The sequence below is a fragment of the Arachis ipaensis genome, chromosome B6 (genome assembly GCF_059453495.1).
Source record: "Arachis ipaensis isolate K30076 ecotype BB chromosome B6, ASM5945349v1, whole genome shotgun sequence".
Taxonomy (NCBI): Eukaryota; Viridiplantae; Streptophyta; class Magnoliopsida; order Fabales; family Fabaceae; genus Arachis; species Arachis ipaensis.
Window position 1 is genome coordinate 3,125,460 of NC_142441.1, and position 22,908 is coordinate 3,148,367.

The 22,908-nt window shown below is 33.6% G+C and overlaps 4 protein-coding genes across 6 annotated transcripts; 1 reads left to right on the forward strand and 3 right to left on the reverse strand.

Annotated features, from left to right (window-relative positions):
• Positions 1–4,803: 4,803 nt before the first annotated feature.
• LOC107645362 (uncharacterized) lies at positions 4,804–7,125 on the reverse strand. Of its 2 annotated transcripts, XM_016349373.3 has the most exons (3): positions 6,527–7,125; positions 5,404–6,439; positions 4,872–5,309 (listed from the first exon to the last, which is right to left on the reverse strand). In XM_016349373.3, exons 2-3 carry the CDS (start codon positions 6,163–6,165, stop codon positions 5,088–5,090), a joined length of 984 nt encoding a protein of 327 aa, XP_016204859.1. In that variant the 5' UTR covers positions 6,166–6,439; positions 6,527–7,125; the 3' UTR covers positions 4,872–5,087. The 2 variants fall into 2 exon arrangements, with proteins under 2 accessions (XP_020959383.1, XP_016204859.1); XM_021103724.2 differs by having other exon boundaries at positions 4,804–5,309; positions 5,404–6,822.
• Positions 7,126–7,149: 24 nt separating this feature from the next.
• On the reverse strand, positions 7,150–10,706 carry LOC148554427 (BTB/POZ and MATH domain-containing protein 2-like). The gene is made up of 4 exons (XM_016349372.3): positions 9,873–10,706; positions 8,626–8,974; positions 7,873–8,149; positions 7,150–7,671 (listed from the first exon to the last, which is right to left on the reverse strand). The coding sequence occupies exons 1-4, from the start codon at positions 10,298–10,300 to the stop codon at positions 7,493–7,495; spliced, it is 1,233 nt and encodes a 410-aa protein (XP_016204858.1). The 5' UTR covers positions 10,301–10,706; the 3' UTR covers positions 7,150–7,492.
• Positions 10,707–12,156: 1,450 nt separating this feature from the next.
• LOC107645363 (uncharacterized) lies at positions 12,157–15,801 on the forward strand. 2 transcript variants are annotated; one of them, XM_016349374.3, is made up of 5 exons: positions 12,157–12,548; positions 13,085–13,265; positions 13,861–14,272; positions 14,649–14,699; positions 14,984–15,801. In XM_016349374.3, exons 1-5 carry the CDS (start codon positions 12,456–12,458, stop codon positions 15,477–15,479), a joined length of 1,233 nt encoding a protein of 410 aa, XP_016204860.1. In that variant the 5' UTR covers positions 12,157–12,455; the 3' UTR covers positions 15,480–15,801. The 2 variants fall into 2 exon arrangements, with proteins under 2 accessions (XP_016204860.1, XP_020959384.1); XM_021103725.2 differs by having other exon boundaries at positions 12,276–12,548; positions 14,981–15,801.
• Positions 15,802–16,088: 287 nt separating this feature from the next.
• On the reverse strand, positions 16,089–20,288 carry LOC107645360 (GTP binding Elongation factor Tu family protein). The gene is made up of 12 exons (XM_016349371.3): positions 19,971–20,288; positions 19,622–19,697; positions 19,367–19,459; positions 19,178–19,252; positions 18,787–18,891; positions 18,598–18,688; positions 18,284–18,489; positions 17,436–17,519; positions 17,184–17,249; positions 17,041–17,103; positions 16,695–16,935; positions 16,089–16,483 (listed from the first exon to the last, which is right to left on the reverse strand). The coding sequence occupies exons 1-12, from the start codon at positions 20,162–20,164 to the stop codon at positions 16,413–16,415; spliced, it is 1,365 nt and encodes a 454-aa protein (XP_016204857.1). The 5' UTR covers positions 20,165–20,288; the 3' UTR covers positions 16,089–16,412.
• Positions 20,289–22,908: the final 2,620 nt, after the last annotated feature.

The window sequence follows — 22,908 nt, forward strand, 5'->3', positions numbered from 1 at the left end:
ATTAAATCAAATGGAAAAAGAATTTACACGATTCTACCAAAACCAAAAATGTGACATGGATACAATTCGAACTAGCTAAAGCAATAGTAATTCGAATCATCTAAATTCGAATTAGTCCTCATCAAAGTAATTCGAATGGATACAATTTGAATTATGCATGATTAATTCAAGGAGTAATTCGAATCATATTAATTCAAACTACATGTGACCCACACTAGTTCGAATTAAGCTGATTCGAACTAGCCACCATTTTGACAGCCATAGTAATTTGAAACAGGTTGATTCGAATTATATATGCATGAGTATTAAGCGAGTTTGAATCAAATTAATTCGAATTATACATGCATATAGTATTAGGGTAATTCGAATCAGAGTGACATAATTTAAATAAATTTATTAAAAAAATTAATAATTTAAAAATAAAAAAATATATATTTTATTCTATGCATTAAAAATAAAACTATCAACATATTTAATTACGAGTCTTCTTCAAAATATTTATGAGCTATCAATTCGAATTTCATACAATACTCTTTCGCCCATTCTTGATAGTTCATAAATATTTTAAAAAAAATTTGTAATTAAATATTTACATTATGATGATCACATGACAGCAGCATATTGTTGCAACTTGCAAAGGTAAAATGAAATTAAAAAAAAATATGGACTCTGTCAATATTAATAAAAAGCGAGAATATTAAAGTTTACTATTATTTGTTATGATCCCAAGTTCATACTGAGAGAAATAATGATAAAAAATTATTCGATATTTCATTAATATGATCGTGATGCGTTATTAATAATTTTTTATCCTTAATATATCTAACTAGAGTATCAAAAACTCTATTGCATTTTTTCTTAGAAAACAATTACGATGTTAATATAATTTAATGTAACATTAAGCACATTATAGTCTGAAATAGATAAGTCTTATAATTTGAGTTTAATATAGTTTTTTTATTTAAATAAAAATTTAAAATTAAAAATAGACTCTTTTATGTTAAGAAAATTATAAAATAATTGCATCTAAAAATTTAATAGATTTTAAAATAAAACAATAATAAAATACTACAAAATTAAGCGAGCAACAAGAAAAGATTGTTTGATATAATGTATTACCAAATATAAAGTTTTTTTTTATGCAATAAAAAATATATCTGTGAAAAAAAAAAAACAAAAAATGATTGTTTATTTTTTAAAAGAGTAAAGAATTAAAATTTGAACGTTGTATTTAACTACGCAAAAGAGTATTTTTAAAGGAATGAAAATGATGAATTGTTTTAGTAGAAATTTTGAACTTAAGGATAGTAATGGAAAGTTACAAAAATGACGTATTGTTTTAGTTGCATGTGTTATTATTATATTAACCTTGTTCAGAAGAAAATTTTGAAAAAAGATTAATTGAAATTTTTTGTCTTTTTCAATCTCTAACTTCTATATATACCTCAATCTCCTTCTTTTCTCTCAACCAACCTTATTGTAATTATCTCTACTATAAGCTTCATTAACTGAATTATTTTTTTAATTTATTTATTTATTATTGTTATCTAGATTTTTTTTTATCAATAGTATATGTAGGCTTATTTGTTATAATTTTTTTAGTAAGAGTACATAAAGAGTACATAATATATAAAGTGTAATAATTTAATAGATATTTTTAAGAAGATTGTAGAACAATGGCTAATTTGTTGGTAGAGATTTCAGGGACTTGGCCTTAAATTATAAAGTCACAACCACTACCGAAGTATACGAGGTGAAATATGTCGTAGCAACAATATACTCCTACAGATAAGAAGATTAAAGAGGTTAGTTGAAGGCTAAGAATGATCCACATTCTTTCACCCCAGCACCAAATGATCAACTATCCAATTTCTAACTATGCAATTCTATCTGCTATAAGCATCGAATTGTTTTCTTTTTTTTTTAATTAATTTATTTATTATTGTTACCAAGATTTTTTTTTTATGAACAGTACATGTAGGCTTATTTGTTATAATTTTTTAGTAGGAGTACATAAAGAGTACATAGTATATAAAGTGTAATACTCAAAAGATATTTTTAAAAAGATTGCAGAACAATGGCTAATTTGTTAGTGGAGATTTCAGGGGACTTGACCTTAAATTATAAAGTCACAACCACTACCGAAGTACACGAGGTGAAATATGTTGTAGCAACAATACGCTCCTATAGACAAGAAGATTTTAGAGGTTGGTTGAAGGCTAAGAATGATCCACATTCTTTTACCCAGCACCAGATGATCAGAAGCTGCTTTAGACTGCTTCACGGGGTCAATATATTTTGCATTTCGAGCTGACTACTAGACAGCCCATCCTGGACCCCAAATTTAGGGGGATCACTCTAGGTAACCACGATATATATGTGGTGATAACAGAGATGATAAATGATGTAGAATACCAGAAAAATACAGTGAGTATAGTCCGCAATTATAACTTAGAAGTTCTGAGAGGATCGTTTGTGGACGTGATGTTGAGGAGGCACCAGCTAGAGATTGCTTCAGCAGGTGAATGGGCTCTGCGTTTCGAATTTAACCCCCTTACTTGTATCTCTTTGTTTCCTCCCAACCAAATTTACTGCAATTCTCTCTACTATAAGCTTTATTAACTGAATTATTTTGTTTCTTTTAATTTATTTATTTATTATTGTTACCAAGATTTTTTTATCAATAGTAGATGTAGGCTTATTTGTTATAATTTTTTTAGTAGGAGTACATAAGGAGTACATAGTATATAAAGTGTAATACTCAAAAGATATTTTTAAAAAGATTGCAGAACAATGGCTAATTTGTTGGTGGAGAACAATGGCTAATTTATAAAGTCACAACCACTGCCGAAGTATACGAGGTGAAATATGTCATAGCAACAATACGCTCTTATAGACAAGAAGATTTAAGAGGTTGGTTGAAGACTAAGAATGATCCACATTCTTTTACCCCAGCACCAGATGATCAGAGGCTGCTTCAGATCTTCACGGGGTCAACACATTTTGCATTTCGAGCTGATTGCTAGACAGCCCATCCCGGGCCCCAAACTTAGGGTGATCACTTCAAATAACCACGATATATATATGGTGATAACAGAGATGATAAAGGATGTAGAATACCTGAAAAATATAGTGGGTATAGTCCGCAATTATAGCATAAAAAGTTTTGAGAGGATCGTTTGTAGACGTGATAGAAGCACCAAATAATTTACCATATACTTAGTGTGTGTTTGGATTTCAGTTTGTAAACGAGAGTTTGTATAAAATTGATTTTGCAAACTTGATTTTGATGAAAAGTAAGTTTGTGTTAAAGTGATTTATGTTTGGTAATTTTTATATCAAAATAGATTATAGTAAAGTAAATATTGTTTGGATTACACTATTTAAAATTACTTTTAGATAAAAATTACTAAAATAGACATCAACTTAAATAAATTTTTATATTATTCTATTATTTTAATTTAGATATTTAAATAGATATTATTAATTAATTTTATAAAAAAATTAATATTTACTTACTAAAATAAAAATAATATATAAAAATTGGTAAAATATATTTTTATATCAAAAGCAAAAATAATATATGAAAAATATATCAAAATATATTTTATTATATTATATTACTTATAAATTTTTAGTACTCTTGGTACTCTTTTATTTAATATTATTTTAAACTATAAATTTTAATTATTTATAATTTTATTCTTAGTTATAATTAATATTTTATTTATTTTATTCTTTTTAATGGGATTAATAATTTATATTATAACAAAATTATAATAATAAATTAATATACAAGAATTATATTTACAAATTTTAATAGTCAAACAAAAAATAATTTTTTTATACAAACTCAAAAGTAAAAATTTAATAAAAAATATAATTATATATTTAAAATATTTGAATACTAAAGAGATTACAAGTAAAGAAATAAAGGGTAGAATTGATAAAAAAAATAAATTCAACACTAACGTGATTTTGTAAACGCAGAAGCTACAATTTTTAGCTTCTTGTAAACGCAGGTTAAGAGGCAAAATCACTTATGGGTTCAGAGTTTTAAAGAGTTGCCAAACATAAAGATGATACGTTCAAAGCACCTAAACGAGCTTTTCTCTTCTCCAACGTGAACCCCAAACACACCCTTACTTGTTGGAGATTGCTTCAGCTGATAAATGAACTCTGCGTTTCGAATTTAACCCCCTCCCCCTCTCCCTCCCCCACCCCCACCCCCACTCCCACTCCCACCTCTACAAAGATGATTTATCATATACTTGTTGGAGATTGCTTCAGCGGGTAAATGAACTCTGCGTTTCGCCCCTCCCCCTCCCCCAACTCTACAAAGAACACTTCCTCAAGCTCTCAGGGGGAGAACACCCTCCCTAACTTTTCGGAGAACCCCCCCCCCCGGGGCTCTCCAGATTACAATTAATGGTCAAGAAAGAAGCCCAGCTAACAATTCATGGTCAAGAAAGAAGCCCCCAAGAAAGTACAATACCACTTAGTGTATTTACATATTATGTATTCATGGCATGCATCTCATATAGAATATAAAATATAAAATTTATCAAATTATGTATGCATTATCATTATCATATATTATATTAATGCAGTGTGCTTTTTTTTTTTTTCATTTATTTCGCTTCATCTCATATCATAAGATCGTTTCTTTATTAATTTGTTCTAAAAAAGATAAAGTACACATTTAATAATAGTAATAATTTGTTCATCAAAAAATAAGAATGATTCTAAATGAAACTATATTATCTGCTTGTTTAAAATTTTTAGCCCTTGATGGATGGGAAATTGGAAACACTGAACAAGCTCAATTTACCAATATGTAACAATATCTACCAATAGCTACAAGAAAATATCAGAGGCATTCAAATCGCTGCTTTGGTGATGAATAAAAAGGAATATATTCATACATCAACCAACAAAATCACGAGGATAATATTTCATAAGAAGAGTTCTAGGATAATATTTCATAAGAAGAGTTCTAGCATCAACAAACAAAGTTCCAACATCCACTTAAAAATAAGTAAAAAAGTTCATTTCTAAAGCTTGTTTAGTTTTTCTCAACGGGAATGTTAATGTTGTGTCTCCTGCAAGCTCATGTTCTCCAATGCCAAATTTGGTGCCTCCCAGGTTGCATTGGCCACAAGATTTCCATCCTTAATCTTGACAGGGCTAACCTCAGAGAGAAGGTCCAAGCATGGTGCTTCACAAAACACTCCAAGCAGGGAGTGAGCCTTCCAATACCCTAAAAGAATCTGTTCGGTGACATCACTCGATGGATCATAAGTTGAAGCCTGCATCATTTCAATCAAACAAAACAAATCAAGATTGACATTAGTCAATCGTACAATGAAAAGATCAACTGAAAAGGTAGATGATTATACATACAGGGTATCCAGCTAATGATGATACATCAGATTGGGGATGACAAAACTTCAATTTCAACTTGTCAATCTCATTGTTTATCATACTGGTGTATTGTTGGGACAAGTCAAACGTGCCAGATACATTGTTAGAATTCAACCACAGTCGAAAGATCCAAGTTAAAGCATCCATGGCAAGGCGATGGCCATGGTTGGTGGTGAGATCGCAGGAGAGAGCAATGTGGGTGCAGAGGGCTACCAGGTTGAAGAGAACAGAGGCCTTCTCCAAATGGATGTTATGTTGAGAAGAGTCCTGTTGCGGGTCAATTGCATTGTACCAAACAAAGATAGGTGGGTTGGGTGAGCCATTCATAGGAAAGAAAGGCTCAATCATGCAAAGGCATTTGAAATAACGGATGAGGCAGTCACGGCGAAAGGGCAGAGAAAGGTCATCACGCAGCATCTGATTGTGCAATTTGTGTACCATTGCGACAAGGCCTTCTACTCTCTTTGCCATGCTCTCAGAGTATTTGAGGACAAAGTAACTGCGCAGGGACTCGGAGAGATTCAAGGGCTCACTCTTCTTCAAAGGAAGGAGTGCATGAATATGTGAGAACGGCGAAGAAGACAACGAAGATGAGAGAATTGCCGAATTTGTTGGATAAGGAGGAGGCATGTCCCATGGGTAAGCCACCAGCTTTCCATCCTTCATAAGCTTGAAAGGATTGTACTCTGAGAGGATGAGGTCAATGCATATTTGTTCATTTTCTGGTAGCACGGGCATCATCGAGCCCCTGCAAAACCCTCTAACTAATATCTCAGTGACACATTCTGCATCATGATCAGGAGCACATGATGTGACCCATGAGTATACATCAGGTCCCTCGGATTCGGGTAGGAATGATGATTTCCTCCTCTCAGGAACCTCCGCCTGAAAAGAATTTCATCTTCTGCCGAAGATGAGTTACCCAGGTTTGGTCAAAAGAGTAGACATGTTTCCGTACAGCCGCACCCAAAACCTTAGATATCACTAAACATGCACTCAAATAAAGCCCATGAACCTACATCATCATCATCATCATCATCATCATCATCATCATCATCAAAATTAAAAATAAATGTAAAATCAATCAAGCGTCAAGACTGACCGATACAAACTCCCTGGCACATTCGTGTTTTTGGAAAGCGTTACTGGCGTCGTCGTTGTTGAGTTGTGCTGTAATTCGAGCTCGGAAGCCTGAGCGGGGAAGAGGTAGTGCAGAAACTGCGCGAAGAGGGGAGTCAAATCGAGGGTGGCGGTGACCACGTCCTTGGCAAAATCCTTCCAGAGTATGTCGAAGAAATTGGCGGCAACTCTGAAGGCGTCCATTGCAAGGTGACGGCCAAGGGCGGTGGTTCGGTCGCAAGAGGCAGCAATCTGGCTGTGGCTGGCTCCAAGGTTGAATAAGAATAAAGGCAGCAATCTCCCCTTTGTGGGTTTTATTAACAACAATCTAAAGAAAGATGAGAACAAGTAACTTGGTCGCAACATATAGTTTTATAGGAACACACACATATAACAAGGGTGTTAAATACTATGTTACACAACAGTTTTATTTATATAAGATAAATCATTAGTTAAGCAACATAACAATCATGACAACACAATTACCGAGGGTATTGCAGTAATGATGCTTGGCACACATTGATACAGTCATACAATGGCTTTGACAATAAGGGAAGGGTACTGGAAACATGTTTGTCAGAACTAGAAGACAAAAGAGGGAGAATGTCATCAGAAAATACCCTTCCCACGTCTTTAAGATGATAACAGCAAACGAATACATGAACCGTGAACACACGCGGCACTTATCAGTGATCACTACTTTCAGACACGTTTCTTTCACAAAAAAGCGAAAATGAACTGAAGATATTACAGAAACTAGAGAGTCAAACGGAGCAGTAAGTAAAATCACAAATTACATTTACGTCTCATACACATGAATTAGCTAAGAAAATTAAAAATTGCCACTAAATCCTATAAAAGATTTATCTCGCTATCCTTTTTAAAAAAGGGAGAGTGAAAGGGGACTCTACAGAAAGCAGTTTCAGTTCAGACAGTGTACACAGACTTGTTAAAGTCTTTGCTTCACCCGCCTCCCATTTATGTCGCTGCCATCAAGGAGTACATCATTCCTGTGCTTGAACATGAAGTCCGAATGCTCAGTGAATCTAGCCACATACTCCAATAGCTCTGTCAGAACAGAAGGGCAACTTTCCTTCAAGTAATCAAACCCATCAGTTTGCATCACGGCTGAAAATCCCAAACGGGGGAAATACTTAGTTGATGAAGAAATAAAGGTGAATCAATATTTCTATTCAAACCAATCCAGGTTTACTAAACATAAGAATTTCCAGCACTAGGCACTTACTATTTACAATCCCTAATAACCATATTTATCTATTCTAATATTTCGTGAGCAAAGAAGTAGAAATCCAGGGAAGAAAAGCACACCTCTGAGGTTTTCGGTGGTTGCAATAAACTTGAGACAGACTGCTTTTAGCTGAAAACAATGGTGCTGCTCTGCTAAAGCTAAAGTCGTAGCAACAGTGTTTATTGCAACATCTTCACATAGACTCGCTTCACACATCATCCTAAGCCTCTCTAAGGCATACCGATCGGCTGCTGCTAGAAGATGTTGAGCCATCAAGGTTGTTGCCCATTTTGTGTTCAACCCAGTGAGTTCGTGCAGATCAGGTAGAGTGTCCCAGTACATAAAATGAAGCAATGCCTGCAGAAAACATTTCACAAATCACAACAATAAACAAACCCCGAGTCCCAGATAGCCAGACTATAGCCCAGAGCATATGTACACCCAATCTCCCCCCCCCCCCCCTCCCCTCCTTCTCCCTTTTCTCTTGTTTACAGGAAAAAAAAAACAATGCACACAAAAACACACAACGCCCAACAAAAAATATAAGAAAAATGCTACTTGTCCGTTAAAATTCAGTCTTTTAGTCAGCCTTTTTAAGGATTTATTATTATTTAATTAATTTGAATACCCACTTTCACGTACTAATTTAAAAAAAAATCAGGTAAGTTACTTGTTTTTTATTTTCTCTCTCTTCTAAAAGATGAATAAAGGAGAATATTTAAAGGATACCTAGTTGCACTGAAAATATAATAAATATGCTAATGCCCAAAACCCCAAGCATTCGGAAACACAAAGCAAATTGAAAAAGAATCACAAAAAGCATTTAATCATACCTTAAAGACTGGAGCCTCCATATCTTCAACTTTTATACAATCGGTATTCTGATCTTTCATAGGACCAAAAAGTTGGGCTCTGAAAACGGGTGATCGTGCAGCTATTACCAATTTATGGGCTGCAAAAATTTCTCCATTCACTTCGAAACTCACATCAGTTCCTCTTCCGCTTTGCAGTAGTTGACCAAATTGCTCACCAATGTTGGATGGTGGAATTGCTATAGAATAGATTCTAGGGCCTTCTGTGCGTGATCTCACAACACCAACACTACAATTCACAGATAGACAATCGTCTTTAACGTAGTCAGATGTCTCTAGAGCCATTCTCTTAAAGAACCGTTTGTAACCCCTGAAACACACAATGCCAAACTCTCAATCAGCATTTCCCAAACTCTTTCGACTGGCTTAGAACAAGCACTTGTGTGTGCATGGGTGCACATAAACCACAAATGAGACAAATAAGGATCTGGTTGTTTTTATTTCATTTTTAGTGTTGTCTATTTCAAAATTTTGTAAGCTAAACAGGAAGAACACAGTAAAAGAAATATAAAAAAAAATGTTTTCACTGCCTCCTTCATAAAAAACAAACCCCAAAGGCGGAGAAAATTTAGAAACATGAAATGAAAATAAAAACCAATTAGGCCACAAATGTTCCTGTTACATCATGCCCACAAAAAATCATACCAACATAATTGATTTAGTGACAAATTTGCACATTATTGAAGTAATTGTTTTGCATGCAATTACTCCTAAACAACATGCGAATCACCTCTTCCTCGAATTAGTATTCCATTAACCATTTCCATAACATCAACACAGATAGCCCGGTCACACAGCTGAACCATCCCCATAAACATATGAAACGCATACCAAATGATCAGATCACGTAAAATGGTAACCCAACAGCATCATTCAAAACAAAATAGATGGGTGATTTCCCAAGGAAGAAGTACTCAAATTACTTAAAATCAACATAATAATTCACTTATTGTAAATAAACATAACAGCTATCAGTCACAGTTAAACACCACAAGTTAACATACATGCACAGTGATCGAAACCAATTCAAACGCCACACATACCGAAAACATACTTCCAAACAATAATTACAGGAACCACAGGTATAAAATCGATATAAATCCACAACTATATAAATGAAAACAAAGGCTGAGGTAAATAAATCAAGACTAAAACCTTTTTTCTAAATCGCCAAACCCCAAACAAAAAAGACATAAAATTGAACATACCACATGCTCCCCCGGTACTTCAACGTGTACGGCCCGCTTTCAAGCGTCCTCTCGAAATGGCTATGGACCTTATGCCTCTCCTTCCCACTCTGATCCAAAAGGGTCAGCTCAAAGAGCGCCCTAACGTCGGTGCCGTCGCTGGCGAGAGCGATGAATAGAGAAACATAGGTGGCATTGTCCTCAACGCTCTTTCCATCAGGGTAAAAGTAGATCGCCCAATCGTACCCACCAACCGAGAACGTATCCGAGGCCACGTACTTCCCAATCCCAATCCCCTTCGAGAGAGAATACCCCGTGATCTTGAAATGATGAGACCCCCTAACTGTTTCGGTGACGGAAGTAGACGACGTCGTTACCGGAGCTGAAGACGAAGACGGCGATGCGGACTTGGAGGACGGCTTCGCGGTTTCTCGGAAAATCTTACCCATGCGCGAGAGCCACCGTAGCTAAATCGATCGAATTGTTCGGAAATTGACGCCGATCGAGGGTTTTGGGACGAAGTGGGAATGGGAAATTCGGGGCGCGGATTACAGTATGTGAGTTTGATTGAGTGAGTAATTGGACGAACTTGGTGAGAAAATCTCGGGTTCCAATAGAGGAATTGTCAGATTCTGGAAGCTGAATTTCTAGGGTTTCGAATTTGGGTTCACGGAACCGAAGAGAGGGGGAAGACAGAGAAGGAAAGAATAGAGAGAGAAACACGAAACTCAGAAATGAAATGACGAATAAAGGCTTCACTCAGCATGGCCTTAAATAATAATAGCTTTTTTTTTTTATTTCTTGCAGGGATAATAAAAATGAATTATTGGGAACTAGGAAGACGCGCATCTACACGACTCACGTGTTTATTTTAAACGTTATTAGTAGTAATCATTTTTGTTTAAGCTCATTTCTTACGTAGTGAATACTGAATAGTGCATCTTTCTTTATAATGCTACAATTCCTTTGTTTTTTACTTTCTCTTATGTTTGCTCTATTTTCCCGTGGTAGGTTAACAAATTAGAAATTGTTAATACGGTATTAAACATATTTAATATATATTTTAAAATTTAATATAATTGTCCATTCCAATATTTAATTAATTTTAATTATTACAAAGAAAAATTAATAACATATATGGTACAAAATAAAAATATAAATCAAAGTATATAAGAATTTTTTTTTTCCATACAAATAAGTTGAAATGTGTATATAGGGATTTAGAGTTAGTTTGGTAAAGTTTTTAGTTTTTGAAAATAATTTATTTGAGTTATCTATTAAATATAGTGTTTTAAAAGTGATAGTATTATGTTGTAATTTAAATTAAATATAATTTTTTAAAAAGAATACATAAATAAATATTCTTTTTAATAAGTATAAGTAATAATAATTATGTTTAGTAAAATGGTTCTTAAAATTTAAATAAATTATAATAGATCTAAGTATAATAATAAATTTTAAATATTTATTAATATATAAAATTATATTAGATTTTTCATTTTTTGTTAAACATCAATTATCTTTAAGAAATATATCCAACTTTTAAAAGCTTGTAAATATAAACATATGATTTTTTATTTACTAAATACAAAATAAAATACTTGTATTTTTTAAAATGATAAATATTTTTTTGTAAAATTGTTATCAAATCAAGCCCTAATCTATAATAAGAATTATGTAATATTTTGTTGTGATAGGATTATGAATTACTTCTTTCATTTTAAATTAATTGTCTTTTTAATTTAATTTCATTTTAAATTAATTATTCTTTAAAATTTTAATATTTATTAATTAATTTATAATTATTTTACTCTCACATGTTTATTGAAAAATGAATACTAATAGAAATTATAATCATAAAAGAGAAAATATATAATGATTAATAAACAAAGAATACTAATAGAAAAAATATAATGATTAATAAAATATGCTTTTATCTTTGCATTTAAATTTGTAACTTTTAACTATTAATCAATTCGAAAAAAGATTTTTTAAAACTAGAAAATTAGTAAAGTGAGAGAAATAATTTTATTATATATGAGTTATACAAAAAAATCTTTCGCAAAATTAAAAATGAGAATTTAATTACTATTAAACTTATATATATTCTTATTTTTTATATTTCATTTTCATTACTTTAGTGAAATTTAGTCCGTATCATATTACCTTTTGATTGAAGAATAATGAAAAAAATTTTACTTGCTTCTCATCTTACCAACCTTTCAATTTTAATTTATCTAACCCAATTTAATTATATCTTTGCTTAAGGAAAATATATAAATAATGAGCGGCAGAGAGAAAGAGTAATGAGAGTTGTCATTTACTGAGTCCAATTTGGATTATGACGCTCTTCAATGCCATTGGTTCTCTCGTTTTTGGAAGTTTCTGGAATAAATAAGTGGATCTCTCGCCTTCATTTATTTTATTTTATTTATTACTGTTTATTTTGGTCAATACAATTTTTGTGCAGCTGATTGGTCTGATGTCACCAAAAAACGAACTTGCATAAAATCTCCGGAGATTTGAGGTGGAGGAAGCGATAGAGCAGATGGGGTTCTGACGGAGAAACCAAAGGAGGGAGCTTTTGGATTCTTAGACCACCAAATGCTTCAGAGACTCTGTTTGATGGCTTCTCATGGTTACCTTCCAGGCCTTGTATTGCACCCAGAATTTTCCTTCTCCTCCACTAATACCAAAGTAAACATCCATTTTATGACCTTAGAATTTCTTCAAGTTTTGAAATTTTGATGGTGGTTGTGAATTTTTTGAGCTGTTTTGTTTTAAAATCTCTGTAAACTTTGTATGAATTCTTTTGGTATGTTTGGTATTTTGGATGGAAGGGACACGTGGGAGGGTAATTATTTTAATTTCAAATAATTTCAAGTTTGATTAATTATAAGAAGTTTTACTATGATGAATGATTGGATGATTGATTTGGAGGCTACATGATAAGTTTTCTCTAGGTTCATATGATTTTAAACAATTGTTTACTCAAAGCAAACAAATTTATGCTCCAAACTCCTCCATCCAAATTTGGTTGTAGTTATGATTGTGTTAGAAGTTGTATACAGCTGTAGATAATGAATCATAACTGATGTATGGGATAAAAATTTGGGGTTGAAATTTCATGGATGACTCTAAGATGCCATTACTCCGGAAAATTGCATATGCATGACCATTTAGTTGTGTGCTTGTGTATAGTTATTCATCTGTTTATCTTCTTTTTATGGTAGGTTTGTCAAACATCCTTGCCTGCATTAGGAGCTGCACCCGACATTATCACATATCGATATCCTTGTCTTAAGTCGCATCCAAATGAGGAGTCACGGAAATCTAGAAGTGAGCTGCTGGATTACAATCAGCTTATCAATGTTGAGTTCTCAGCTCAAAGGCCGATATTTATTGACATCCAACGTATGATATATCCAGCCATTTTTACCGTTTGCTGTTTCTTTGATGATGTATAGTTATTTGAGTGTTAGCAGGACTTTGTTCCCACCTTGTGTTGCAACTGCTCACTGCTGTTTAATCTTTTATTTTATTATTCTATCTCATTTTGTATAGACTAATTATGTGGCGAAATCGACTGTTGGCTTGCCACAATGCCTAAAGTCCTATTTGTTGATGTACTTGTCCAGTAAACACATCAAATTTCAACATCTCTGATTGGTTCTTGTGATTTGATGACCCCCAATATTTGATTGAATGTGTCATTGACCATCAGGGATGGAGTGTATCATCTTTATTTCAATTTACCAATGAGATGTTAAATCCAATGATCAATAGATTAGACATTAGAGTGATAACTACAGATTAGATATCAGAGTTACAAGATTGGTTTGTTCTCTCGGTTATTATGTATTTTGCACTATATTGCAGATGATAAAAATTCAGTTGATAACCATGCATGTACTCTCTTCAGATGCTAAAGATGATTTATGCTGCTAATTTTTCTAGTATTATCTTATTATTCTGACTTCTGAGTAAGATCATTTGTCAATGGTTGCAGCGAGCTGCCCAAATCCAGTACTTCTCAGCTCTGGCATTGTCGAACAATGCACAAAGCGTGATAAGATCTTGCAGGTTCTACAGTCCAGGACTGCTGAACAAGGCATAGATGGAGAAAATTTATCTCTGTTATTGGACTTGACAAAATTGCAATTGCCAGGCATTGATAAAGCGCAACGATTGTCATCTCCTTTCTGGCCAAATAGTGAATTCTACATCCCAAAGCCTTTACTGGAATTTGTTCAAGATTCAGCTATTACTTCAAAGATTACAGTTCATCCAGATGGTCAAGTCACATTTATGGGTTCTGCGATTGAGATGAAAGATTTTCTTGCTGCAGTGGCTGAGTCATACATATTGGAAAATTCGCATAAGGGGGAAAAGAAGTCTATGCTTGTTCCATACTTTAGTAGGTATAAAATTCAACTTGTTTAATCTTAAAATATTATCCTTTCAAATGTTGATAGGTACCGGTCTTTGCATGTTGAAGTCATAATGTTGTTAACTCTATTGTGTATAAATTACAACCAGTTGAAAAATTATGTCCATTAATGTGTAAAATTGTGTGGCTTAATGATGAAGGATAAAAATCCTAGCATCAAATCCATAGCACTCATATAAATTTATTATGGAGTATTGGTGTTTCATATCACTGCATGTTCGATAATGAATACTAATTAGTTTAAACCAATTTCTTTACTTTATGTTCAATCTCTGGATTTGATGGCCTATCATTGCTAGTTTCATACTGATAAGCTGACTTTTGCTGATATTCAATATTATTGACAGGGGCCAATTCTCCTTGAAGATTGAGTCTGCCTTAACTGCTCCATTAAAGAGGTATGTAAAATATACTTTTCCTAGCACCTGTTTTCTGACTTTGGAAGGGGTTTGATTTTTTCCAATAGGCAAACCATCAATCTCTATCGTCCAACCTTGGAAGTTTAGCATTTAAATTTAAACTACTGAGATAGTTTGACTATTAAAAGTTAACTCAAGAAAACAGAAGTATGTTTCACACAATGATTAAATAATTTCTAAGGTTCTTCAACTTATGATTTAGCCATATGGTGAATTGTTGATGAAGAAATATTTACATTTAATGGTTGTCTTTTGCTTAGCAGTCCTGAGAAAGTCAAAATGAAGCCATCTCAGAAAAAGAAAAAGAAGCTTAGCACCGAGAGGGATCTCTACAAGAGGAACGGCATGCATGCATGCGAGAGCCTTCTGTCATTGATGGTAGACAAGAAGCAACGCCGGCAAACAGCAATGCTCTCTTTGAAGAAATCTGGCCCTGAGCTTTCCGAGCTGCTGACACAATTCTCTGCTGGTATTGCTGGGACCGGCCTCGCTGTCCTGCTATCTGTTATGTGTGAGCTTGCATGTGGAAGGATCCCCATTTCTGCATCTAAGATGTTCAATACAGTGTTTGGATTTGCATTGGTTTGGCTTTCTTGGGCAGTAAATAAGCTAAGGGCTACAGTAGTCAGCATTAGCAAGAATGCAGGGAAGTCAGGATCAAAAGAAGAGGACATGTTTCAGAAACTGGACAAGAGCATACAGGGAATCTACTGGAGCGCCGCAGCATTGCTAGCGGTTGCAGTGCTGAGGCTTGCTTGAATTGACCGACTACCATTGCCAGATACATGAAGAGTAGTTTGGACAAGTTTTACTGCCAAAGCTAGGTGGCTAATGCAGTTATGTATATTTCTGGTTTGATGTTTATGCCTAGCTGTGAAGGTTGAAGCTAATAAGCTAAAGCCTTAGCTCGATTTTTAAGTTAGTTCTAGCAAGAGATCTTCAAGGAACAATGTATATGAACACTTAGTTGTTATTGTTGATGTTATATGTAACATACAATTTTGGAACGTAATCAGTGTTAATAGAACCATGTTTGATAAATGCTAGTTTGCACAGCCAATTAAAATCAAGTCTTTGAATCTACTTGTGTTATATTGTTACTCCTTCTGGTATATCAATTCTCAAATTTTCATACAAAAAGGAGCACGTCTTGTAATGGAATGACTTAAAAGGCACAAAATTTGACTTGGAGTATGACGAATTAAAATTCAACGGTATTGTCTAACAAAAATGATTAACATAAAATGATGCTAAAATATATGCTAACAGATTATTTTTGTGCTGTATTATGCAAACCACCACTTACAAATTGAGAATGATGGCACAAGTGAAAGCTATACTTTCTTAGTTTATGATGAATTTAGTCAATTAACCAAAATATAGGACATCAATATATTCATCCAGTTTTGTAAACAAAATCTGTTACTAATGAGCATTATTGTAAAAGAGAGAGAAATGATTCACAAATTATTTTTAATGAAGCAGGAGCAGTCTGCAGCAACCAAGAGAACGTTGACAAAATTTAAACTACAAAAATGAACAATTAAGGTGAGCTTCTCTAAAATTTACTCAATTTCATCCAAAACAACTGCTAAATATTTTAATTCATTGCGACGTCGTCGTAATTTGAAGATAATAGTCAAGTCTCAGGGCTTCCAACCCTTTTTGAAGAATTGAAGAACGGCATGCATATTAAGTCAGTACTTTTGACACCACACCTGCACCAACTGTTCTGCCTCCTTCTCTCAAAGCAAATCTTTGTCCTGAAAAAACAAACAGCAATTGGCAAAGCAAAGTTTTAACGCTCCCACCATAAAATACACTAGATTATTCAATGGGGAAATAAACGAGCTACAAAGGCTAAAGTAAAAGAAAAGGCAAGGATAACATTGTATAGCATGTGGATAATGTGGTTAGGTAGCAACAGGAACAGGTTGCGATGATAAATTCCTCTTGAGCTACAGTTTTACTGACCTTGTTCAAGTGGAACAGCTGAAATCAATTCGAACACAGCAGTCACGTTGTCTCCAGGCATAACCATCTTAACATTTCCGGGCAATTCTACTTTTCCAGTGACATCAGCAGTTCTCAAGTAAAACTGAGGTCTGTAGTTAGAGAAGAAAGCAGTATGTCTCCCACCCTCATCTTTTGTGAGTACATATATCTCCGCCTCAAACTTTTTGTATGTTTTTACAGAACCAGGCTTGGCAATAACCTTTTTTTTAATACAAATACATTGTCAGATATGTGGTTGAATGTGGGGTTTCACGTTGCATACACAAGCACTAAGAAAGGGAAAAGTTTGATAATTGCAACTAACCTGACCACGTTGAATGTCCTCACGCTTCAGACCTCGAAGAAGAAGACCAACATTGTCACCAGCCTATGAAAATATAAAAAGACACATTGGTTTCACAAATGCCATGTGAGAAGTCATTGTGGATAAATATGCAAATCACTAACCTGTCCTTGGTCTAAAATCTTCTTGAACATCTCAACTCCAGTAACTGTTGTTTTAAGAGGGCCACCCTGAACAGAAAAACTCAGTTTTAGGACCCACCACTACATAGGGCCATCTAAGAAAAAACCATTACATCACTAAATTTGCAAATAAAGAATATTAAGACAAAAATTCAGCAATTGTCGTTTTAACAAAAAGGAATGCATTAGAATTAAAAGAATGTCAAAACCCAGGAAAAGCCTCGGTAAACATACCTGCATTAGACCCAAAACCTCCACTTCATCACCAACTTTTATGATTCCTTGCTCAACACGGCCGGTGGCAACTGTTCCTCGTCCCTTCATGAAAAAATAAATTATAAGGAAGCTGAAGTAACATTCTGGAAATCATAGCTTAAATCACAATGTGACTTTCAAATGTTCAAGAGCAAACCAAAGAAGATTTTCATGAGCACTAAACAGCATTGATAAAAAATGTATAAGTAAATTTTGACACTGATTAAAAAAAAAAAGGGGGGGGGGGGGGGGGGGACAAAGAATCAACATTTAACTATCGGCCTATCGGGTTAGTGCTCAAAATGGTTCCTAAAAGATCACACATAAATCAATTTGGTCCTTCAAAGATTCTAATTTGTACTCTCAAAGATATCCACAAGCATACTCGGTTTGTTCATTAACTTCTTGTTGATGTGTCACTAATAACTATTGACATGTAACGTAAAGCTTGCCATGTATTACGTTCTTAACGTGCCACATGACACTTAACAGTGACAAGTCAGCAGCAAGTTAATCAAAGGATCAACCTGACTCACATTAGTATCTTTCAAAGATCAAATTGAAGCATTGAATCTTTTAGGAACCAAATTAACTCATCTATAATCTTTCAAGGACCAATTTGAACATTAACCCCTTAACTATCATATCCAATATTCCAATTGAAAAAAGAGATATGCAAAAAGTGTTCCACCAACAAGAAGGTTAAACTAGCCATGACTAAAATACCAAAGAATCAAATATTGAAAGAATATTATTACATGTTCTTCCCATATTCAATTTATTCGGCTTAAAAAATCCATAGGAACTTTAAGTTCATTCCCATATACCTGAATTGAAAAAACATCTTCAATGGGCATAAGGAAAGGCTTGTCAAGTTGGCGAACTGGGTCAGGAATGTATTCATCTACAGCATCCATTAATTTTAGAATGGCCTTTCTTCCAATTTCGTCATTTGTACCCTGTAAAGCAGACAATGCTGAGCCTCTGATGATGGGGATTTCATCTCCAGGGAACTTGTAGAAGCTTAGAAGCTCTGCCAGATTCATAATTAACATAAGCAAACGTTCGAAGACATGGAAAACAGAAATCTATGCACGCATACTATTTACAAATAAGGCAAAATCCTAGAAAATCACCCTACCCCGGAGCTCCATTTCTACAAGTTCTAACAACTCTGGATCATCGACAGCATCAACTTTATTCAAAAAGCACACCAGAGAAGGCACACCGACCTGCACATATCATGTCAAGATATTAATATGGCAGAAGGTAACTCAGTAGCTAAAAGTTTACTTGGATTATGTACAAACCACTTCAGTAGGGTACCTACTTGGCGAGCAAGAAGAATGTGCTCCTTGGTTTGGGGCATTGGTCCATCAGGAGCAGATACAACAAGTATTCCACCATCCATTTGTGCAGCTCCTGTAATCATATTCTGCACGATGGCTAGTTGTTATATATGTGCATAGTCCCACATGCACAAAATTGCAGAAGCATAACTTATGCATTAAAATCAAGTCAGGATAAAAATTATCTTGTGATCCACACTTAAATAAATAAATAAGAATCATCTCATTCCACCACCTTGTCATACTAGTAGAAGTGTGGAACAATCCTAGGTAACAACTCAATCACTCTTTTACAACTTAGTTGCGCAATTTCTGTTGGGCAATACTAATTATAATTAACATTTTTCCATTAAGCAAACGTTTTAAGCTTACTTTGACATAATCAGCATGTCCAGGGCAGTCAACATGTGCATAGTGTCGTTTAGCAGTCTCATACTCAACGTGTGCCTGAAAATTTAAACATTGAGCAAGTACATATCATAAGGGCAGGAATTGTAAAATGAACTAAATTCACTGCATGGCCACAATGGCCTGCCAAAATGAACAACGTTATGTCCCAACCGTTGCAATTGTAATTCCTCTCTTCTTCTCTTCAGGAGCCTTATCAATTTCATCAAAGGCTATAGCCTTAGCTTTTCCTTCATCGGCTAAAACCTGATCAAAGGTAAGACGAAATAACTCCATAAGATAATCCTTTTTTTTTCAAATTTAAATTACTATAGCATCGTGGGAATGGAAAAGGACTAGCTAGACAAAACTTGAGTAAGATGAACAGCATGATGATAATGAAAATGTAGAGTAAGATGGAACTGAAACCTTGGTAATTGCTGCGGTGAGTGTAGTCTTCCCATGATCAACGTGCCCAATAGTTCCAACATTAACATGGGGTTTTCTGTCAGCAAAAGAAACCTCAGAGCAATAAGAGGAAATGTAAAAGGCAACTATTTGAGACTTCTGACATGAAGTAACCAAAAGGCTCTTTACAATCACAGAATCACATACTATCCAAACAAATCCAAGAACCCATTCATCGAAGTTCAAATCACACCATAACTCTACTTTCACAAGTAAAAATCTAATTTTTCCTTTCATAAAGCATTAAGTTAGAAACCAAGCACAATGTTGGGAACACCATGAGAGGTGAAATTGAAGTATTAAAACTTACGTTCTGGTGAAGGTGGCCATGGATCTCCACCAAGGATTGGAAGAAGAATAAGAAGAAGAAGAAGGAGAGAAGTTGTCATTTGAAAAAGGGGATTCAGAGAGAGGGGGGAAGGGTCTGCAACAAGAAGAGTAGATTTGAGAAGAAAATGGGAAGATTCGCCTAGAACTTGAATTCCTGAGAGCAATAGTAGCCATTGGAGCTTGATGAGGATTTTGACTTGTGAGTGACGAGAGGGAGAAGCCCTAAAAGAAGAAGGGGGAAGAACAGAGAGGCGAGGGTTTTAGGAGAGAGAGTGAGTAGTGAGTAGTGAGCAGAGAGGTGAAGTTGCAGGGTTTTAGTTTTTAATGGGCTTCCGACACCGACCCGAAATTTTCGTGTGGCCCAAATCTTGCAACTGTGTTTTTTTTCGGACATGGACAGAGAAAAACTACTAACAACCGTTTAGTTAGTTGGGTCACAGCACTCTTTCTTTCTTTCCAAAGTCAAAATCAGGCTTCTGCAGTCCGCTTTTTAATTTGCATATGGATGCACATATAGTGTAGGATTCTAATATAAGGGTGGGAAGTGTTTCACAAGTTTGTGGTGTCAGAGGAGAAACAATTCGGATCCTCCGAATTCTCAGCACAACACGGACTCTTTGAAAAACGTTGCTTCACAAGTTTTTGGTTCAGGGGAGATTAGAACTCGGATCCTCTGAGTTCCATACAGTTCACGGACCCTCCGATTTGCATTGCACCAATCGCATGGTCCGAGTTAAGGAACCCTGCACACGCGTCGCGCTGTTGTTGCTCCCCGAAATGGTGCCCTGAAACCAAACAAATACCCTTCAACCCTCTCTCACCATCCGATTACAATTCACTCTCACATTTCACTCTCAACTTGACATTCTTCTTCCTTTCTCTCTGTATCTGCGTGGAGCTTTGCATGGTAGATGAGAAATAATCATGCCAAAAAAATATAAAATTAAAGATGTTGATCGATCTGAGCTTCATATTATTCATTATCTCAGTGATTCTGATTATGTAAGTTTTTTTTTTATTTTTAAAATTTTATAAATTTTTTATATTTATAATTAATTATTATTGTTAAAAATTTAATTATTAAGATTGTTGTTAGAAATGCAATTTAAGAATATAAATAGAATGATAATTATTACTATTTTTCAATATTTGTTAGATTATTCTAAAATTTTTTTTACAGGTTTTTAATTATAAATATTATTATTAGAAAATTCATTATTATTATTATTCTTGTTAGTTTTCGAATATAAAAAAGTAAACAGAATGATAAGGTCTTTTAGTAAAGAATATAATTTTGTTTTTAATTTTTTATTAATTTTTAGTATAATTATGTTTAAAGAACGTTAATCATTTTTAAATATTTTTTAAAAAATTAATTATAACTGTTATGGATGAAGTTAAATGTTATTATTATTGTGAGAAATTGTTAGTACTGAATGATTAGTAGGATTATTTTTATTAAGGCACGTTAGATTTTTTATTATGAGAATATTTAAATTTTTTTAATTGTAGTCATCATTATTAGTAAGTTAATTGTTACCGTTGTTAGAATATGAATGATGGCATATACTGATTACTAATATTTTTTATTATTGATGATGATAAGTTAGTAATTGTTAATTATCTTACTAATAATTTGTTATATTTTTTGTAGAAATTAAGAATGTTGACATATAACCATCCAGTTCCTCCGGATCGGTACAACGATAGGGTGGAGAAGCATTTACGACTTACCGGTTTCTATCATGTATCTCAGATTGGGATAGTGCAGTGTCAGAAAGCATTGGTAAATGCTCTAATCGAACGTTGGCACCCAGACACACATACGTTTCACCTTCCCATTGGTGAATGTGCCGTGACTCTTGAAGATGTGGCTCTAATTCTTGGTCTTCCCACAGATGCTCTAATTTTTTATTTTATTAATATTTTAAAATTTGTATTAAAAAATATAATAATAAATTTATAATATTAATGTGAAAAACAGTTAATTTATCATAATAAAAACACTCATTTAATTTACTCTCTCAGCACTTAAAAATTTCTCCAATTTTCATAGCTATAAAGTTGCCATTGAGTATTATATTTGAGACTAACATATAAAAAAAATATATGGAAAAATTTGTTTGCTTATGAAAAATATAGATAGAGAGACACTTTTTTACCAACTAGCAGATATAATATCACTGTTCATCAAATTGTATCATTTTCTAAAAGCTACTAAAATAAATAATAAAAACGTCTAATAATAAGGAGATTAGAAAATTTGTGCTTGAAATTCTAAACAATTATGTTTCGTCTACATAAATGTTTTAGTAGTCTCTGTGCCTTATATTTGGTCAAAATTCTCTATATTGGATAATAATCAAGAAAATAATGATTATGATTATTAAGCGCAATAATAGTCTCTAGAATCCGGAAAATACATCTATATATATTCTCTTAACTTACAAGTATGGTAATAAACATTAATCAACGGTGGAAGACTCCAAAGCAGAACAGAATCTTTGGAAATTGGAAATGCTTTGTTATGTTTCTACGAAATGACTTCTTCTTTTCTTGAATTAGAGCTAGAGAAACATACATTTGCATGTTACATTTATATATAATAATAATAACTTCATTTGATTTAAAACATGTGGTAAAACATTTTTAGTCAAAGAGGCCACTCAGATAAACACGCCTAAAACGTCTTTTTTTAAAGATGTTTTCATATTGTGTTTTAATTGGTTTCTGTATAATTTATTCGGTGTTCCTCATCACATATTATTAAATTTCTCAAAAGATTTTCTTTCCAAAAATACTAAAAAATATTTAATTTGGACTAAAACAAAAAAAGTAATAGATTAATTATTAGATTTTTTTAAAAGATTATTTACATAAAAAATATATCACATTCATAAATATATATATATATATAT

Excerpts from the sequence above, each read along its gene's own strand:
- LOC107645362 (XM_021103724.2), bottom strand. The coding sequence starts at position 6,165 with ATGATGCCCGTGCTACCAGAAAATGAACAAATATGCATTGACCTCATC. Across the intron at positions 5,310-5,403 it reads CATCATTAGCTGGATACCCT|GCTTCAACTTATGATCCATC; the intron begins GTATGTATAATC and ends GAAATGATGCAG.
- LOC148554427 (XM_016349372.3), bottom strand. The coding sequence starts at position 10,300 with ATGGGTAAGATTTTCCGAGAAACCGCGAAGCCGTCCTCCAAGTCCGCA. Across the intron at positions 8,975-9,872 it reads AAGTACCGGGGGAGCATGTG|GGGTTACAAACGGTTCTTTA; the intron begins GTATGTTCAATT and ends TGTGTGTTTCAG. Across the intron at positions 8,150-8,625 it reads TGGAGGCTCCAGTCTTTAAG|GCATTGCTTCATTTTATGTA; the intron begins GTATGATTAAAT and ends TGTTTTCTGCAG.
- LOC107645363 (XM_021103725.2), top strand. The coding sequence starts at position 12,456 with ATGCTTCAGAGACTCTGTTTGATGGCTTCTCATGGTTACCTTCCAGGC. Across the intron at positions 12,549-13,084 it reads TCTCCTCCACTAATACCAAA|GTTTGTCAAACATCCTTGCC; the intron begins GTAAACATCCAT and ends TTTTTATGGTAG. Across the intron at positions 14,700-14,980 it reads TTAACTGCTCCATTAAAGAG|CAGTCCTGAGAAAGTCAAAA; the intron begins GTATGTAAAATA and ends TCTTTTGCTTAG.
- LOC107645360 (XM_016349371.3), bottom strand. The coding sequence starts at position 20,164 with ATGGCTACTATTGCTCTCAGGAATTCAAGTTCTAGGCGAATCTTCCCA. Across the intron at positions 18,892-19,177 it reads GACATGCTGATTATGTCAAA|AATATGATTACAGGAGCTGC; the intron begins GTAAGCTTAAAA and ends GCCATCGTGCAG. Across the intron at positions 17,104-17,183 it reads AGATTTTAGACCAAGGACAG|GCTGGTGACAATGTTGGTCT; the intron begins GTTAGTGATTTG and ends ATATTTTCATAG.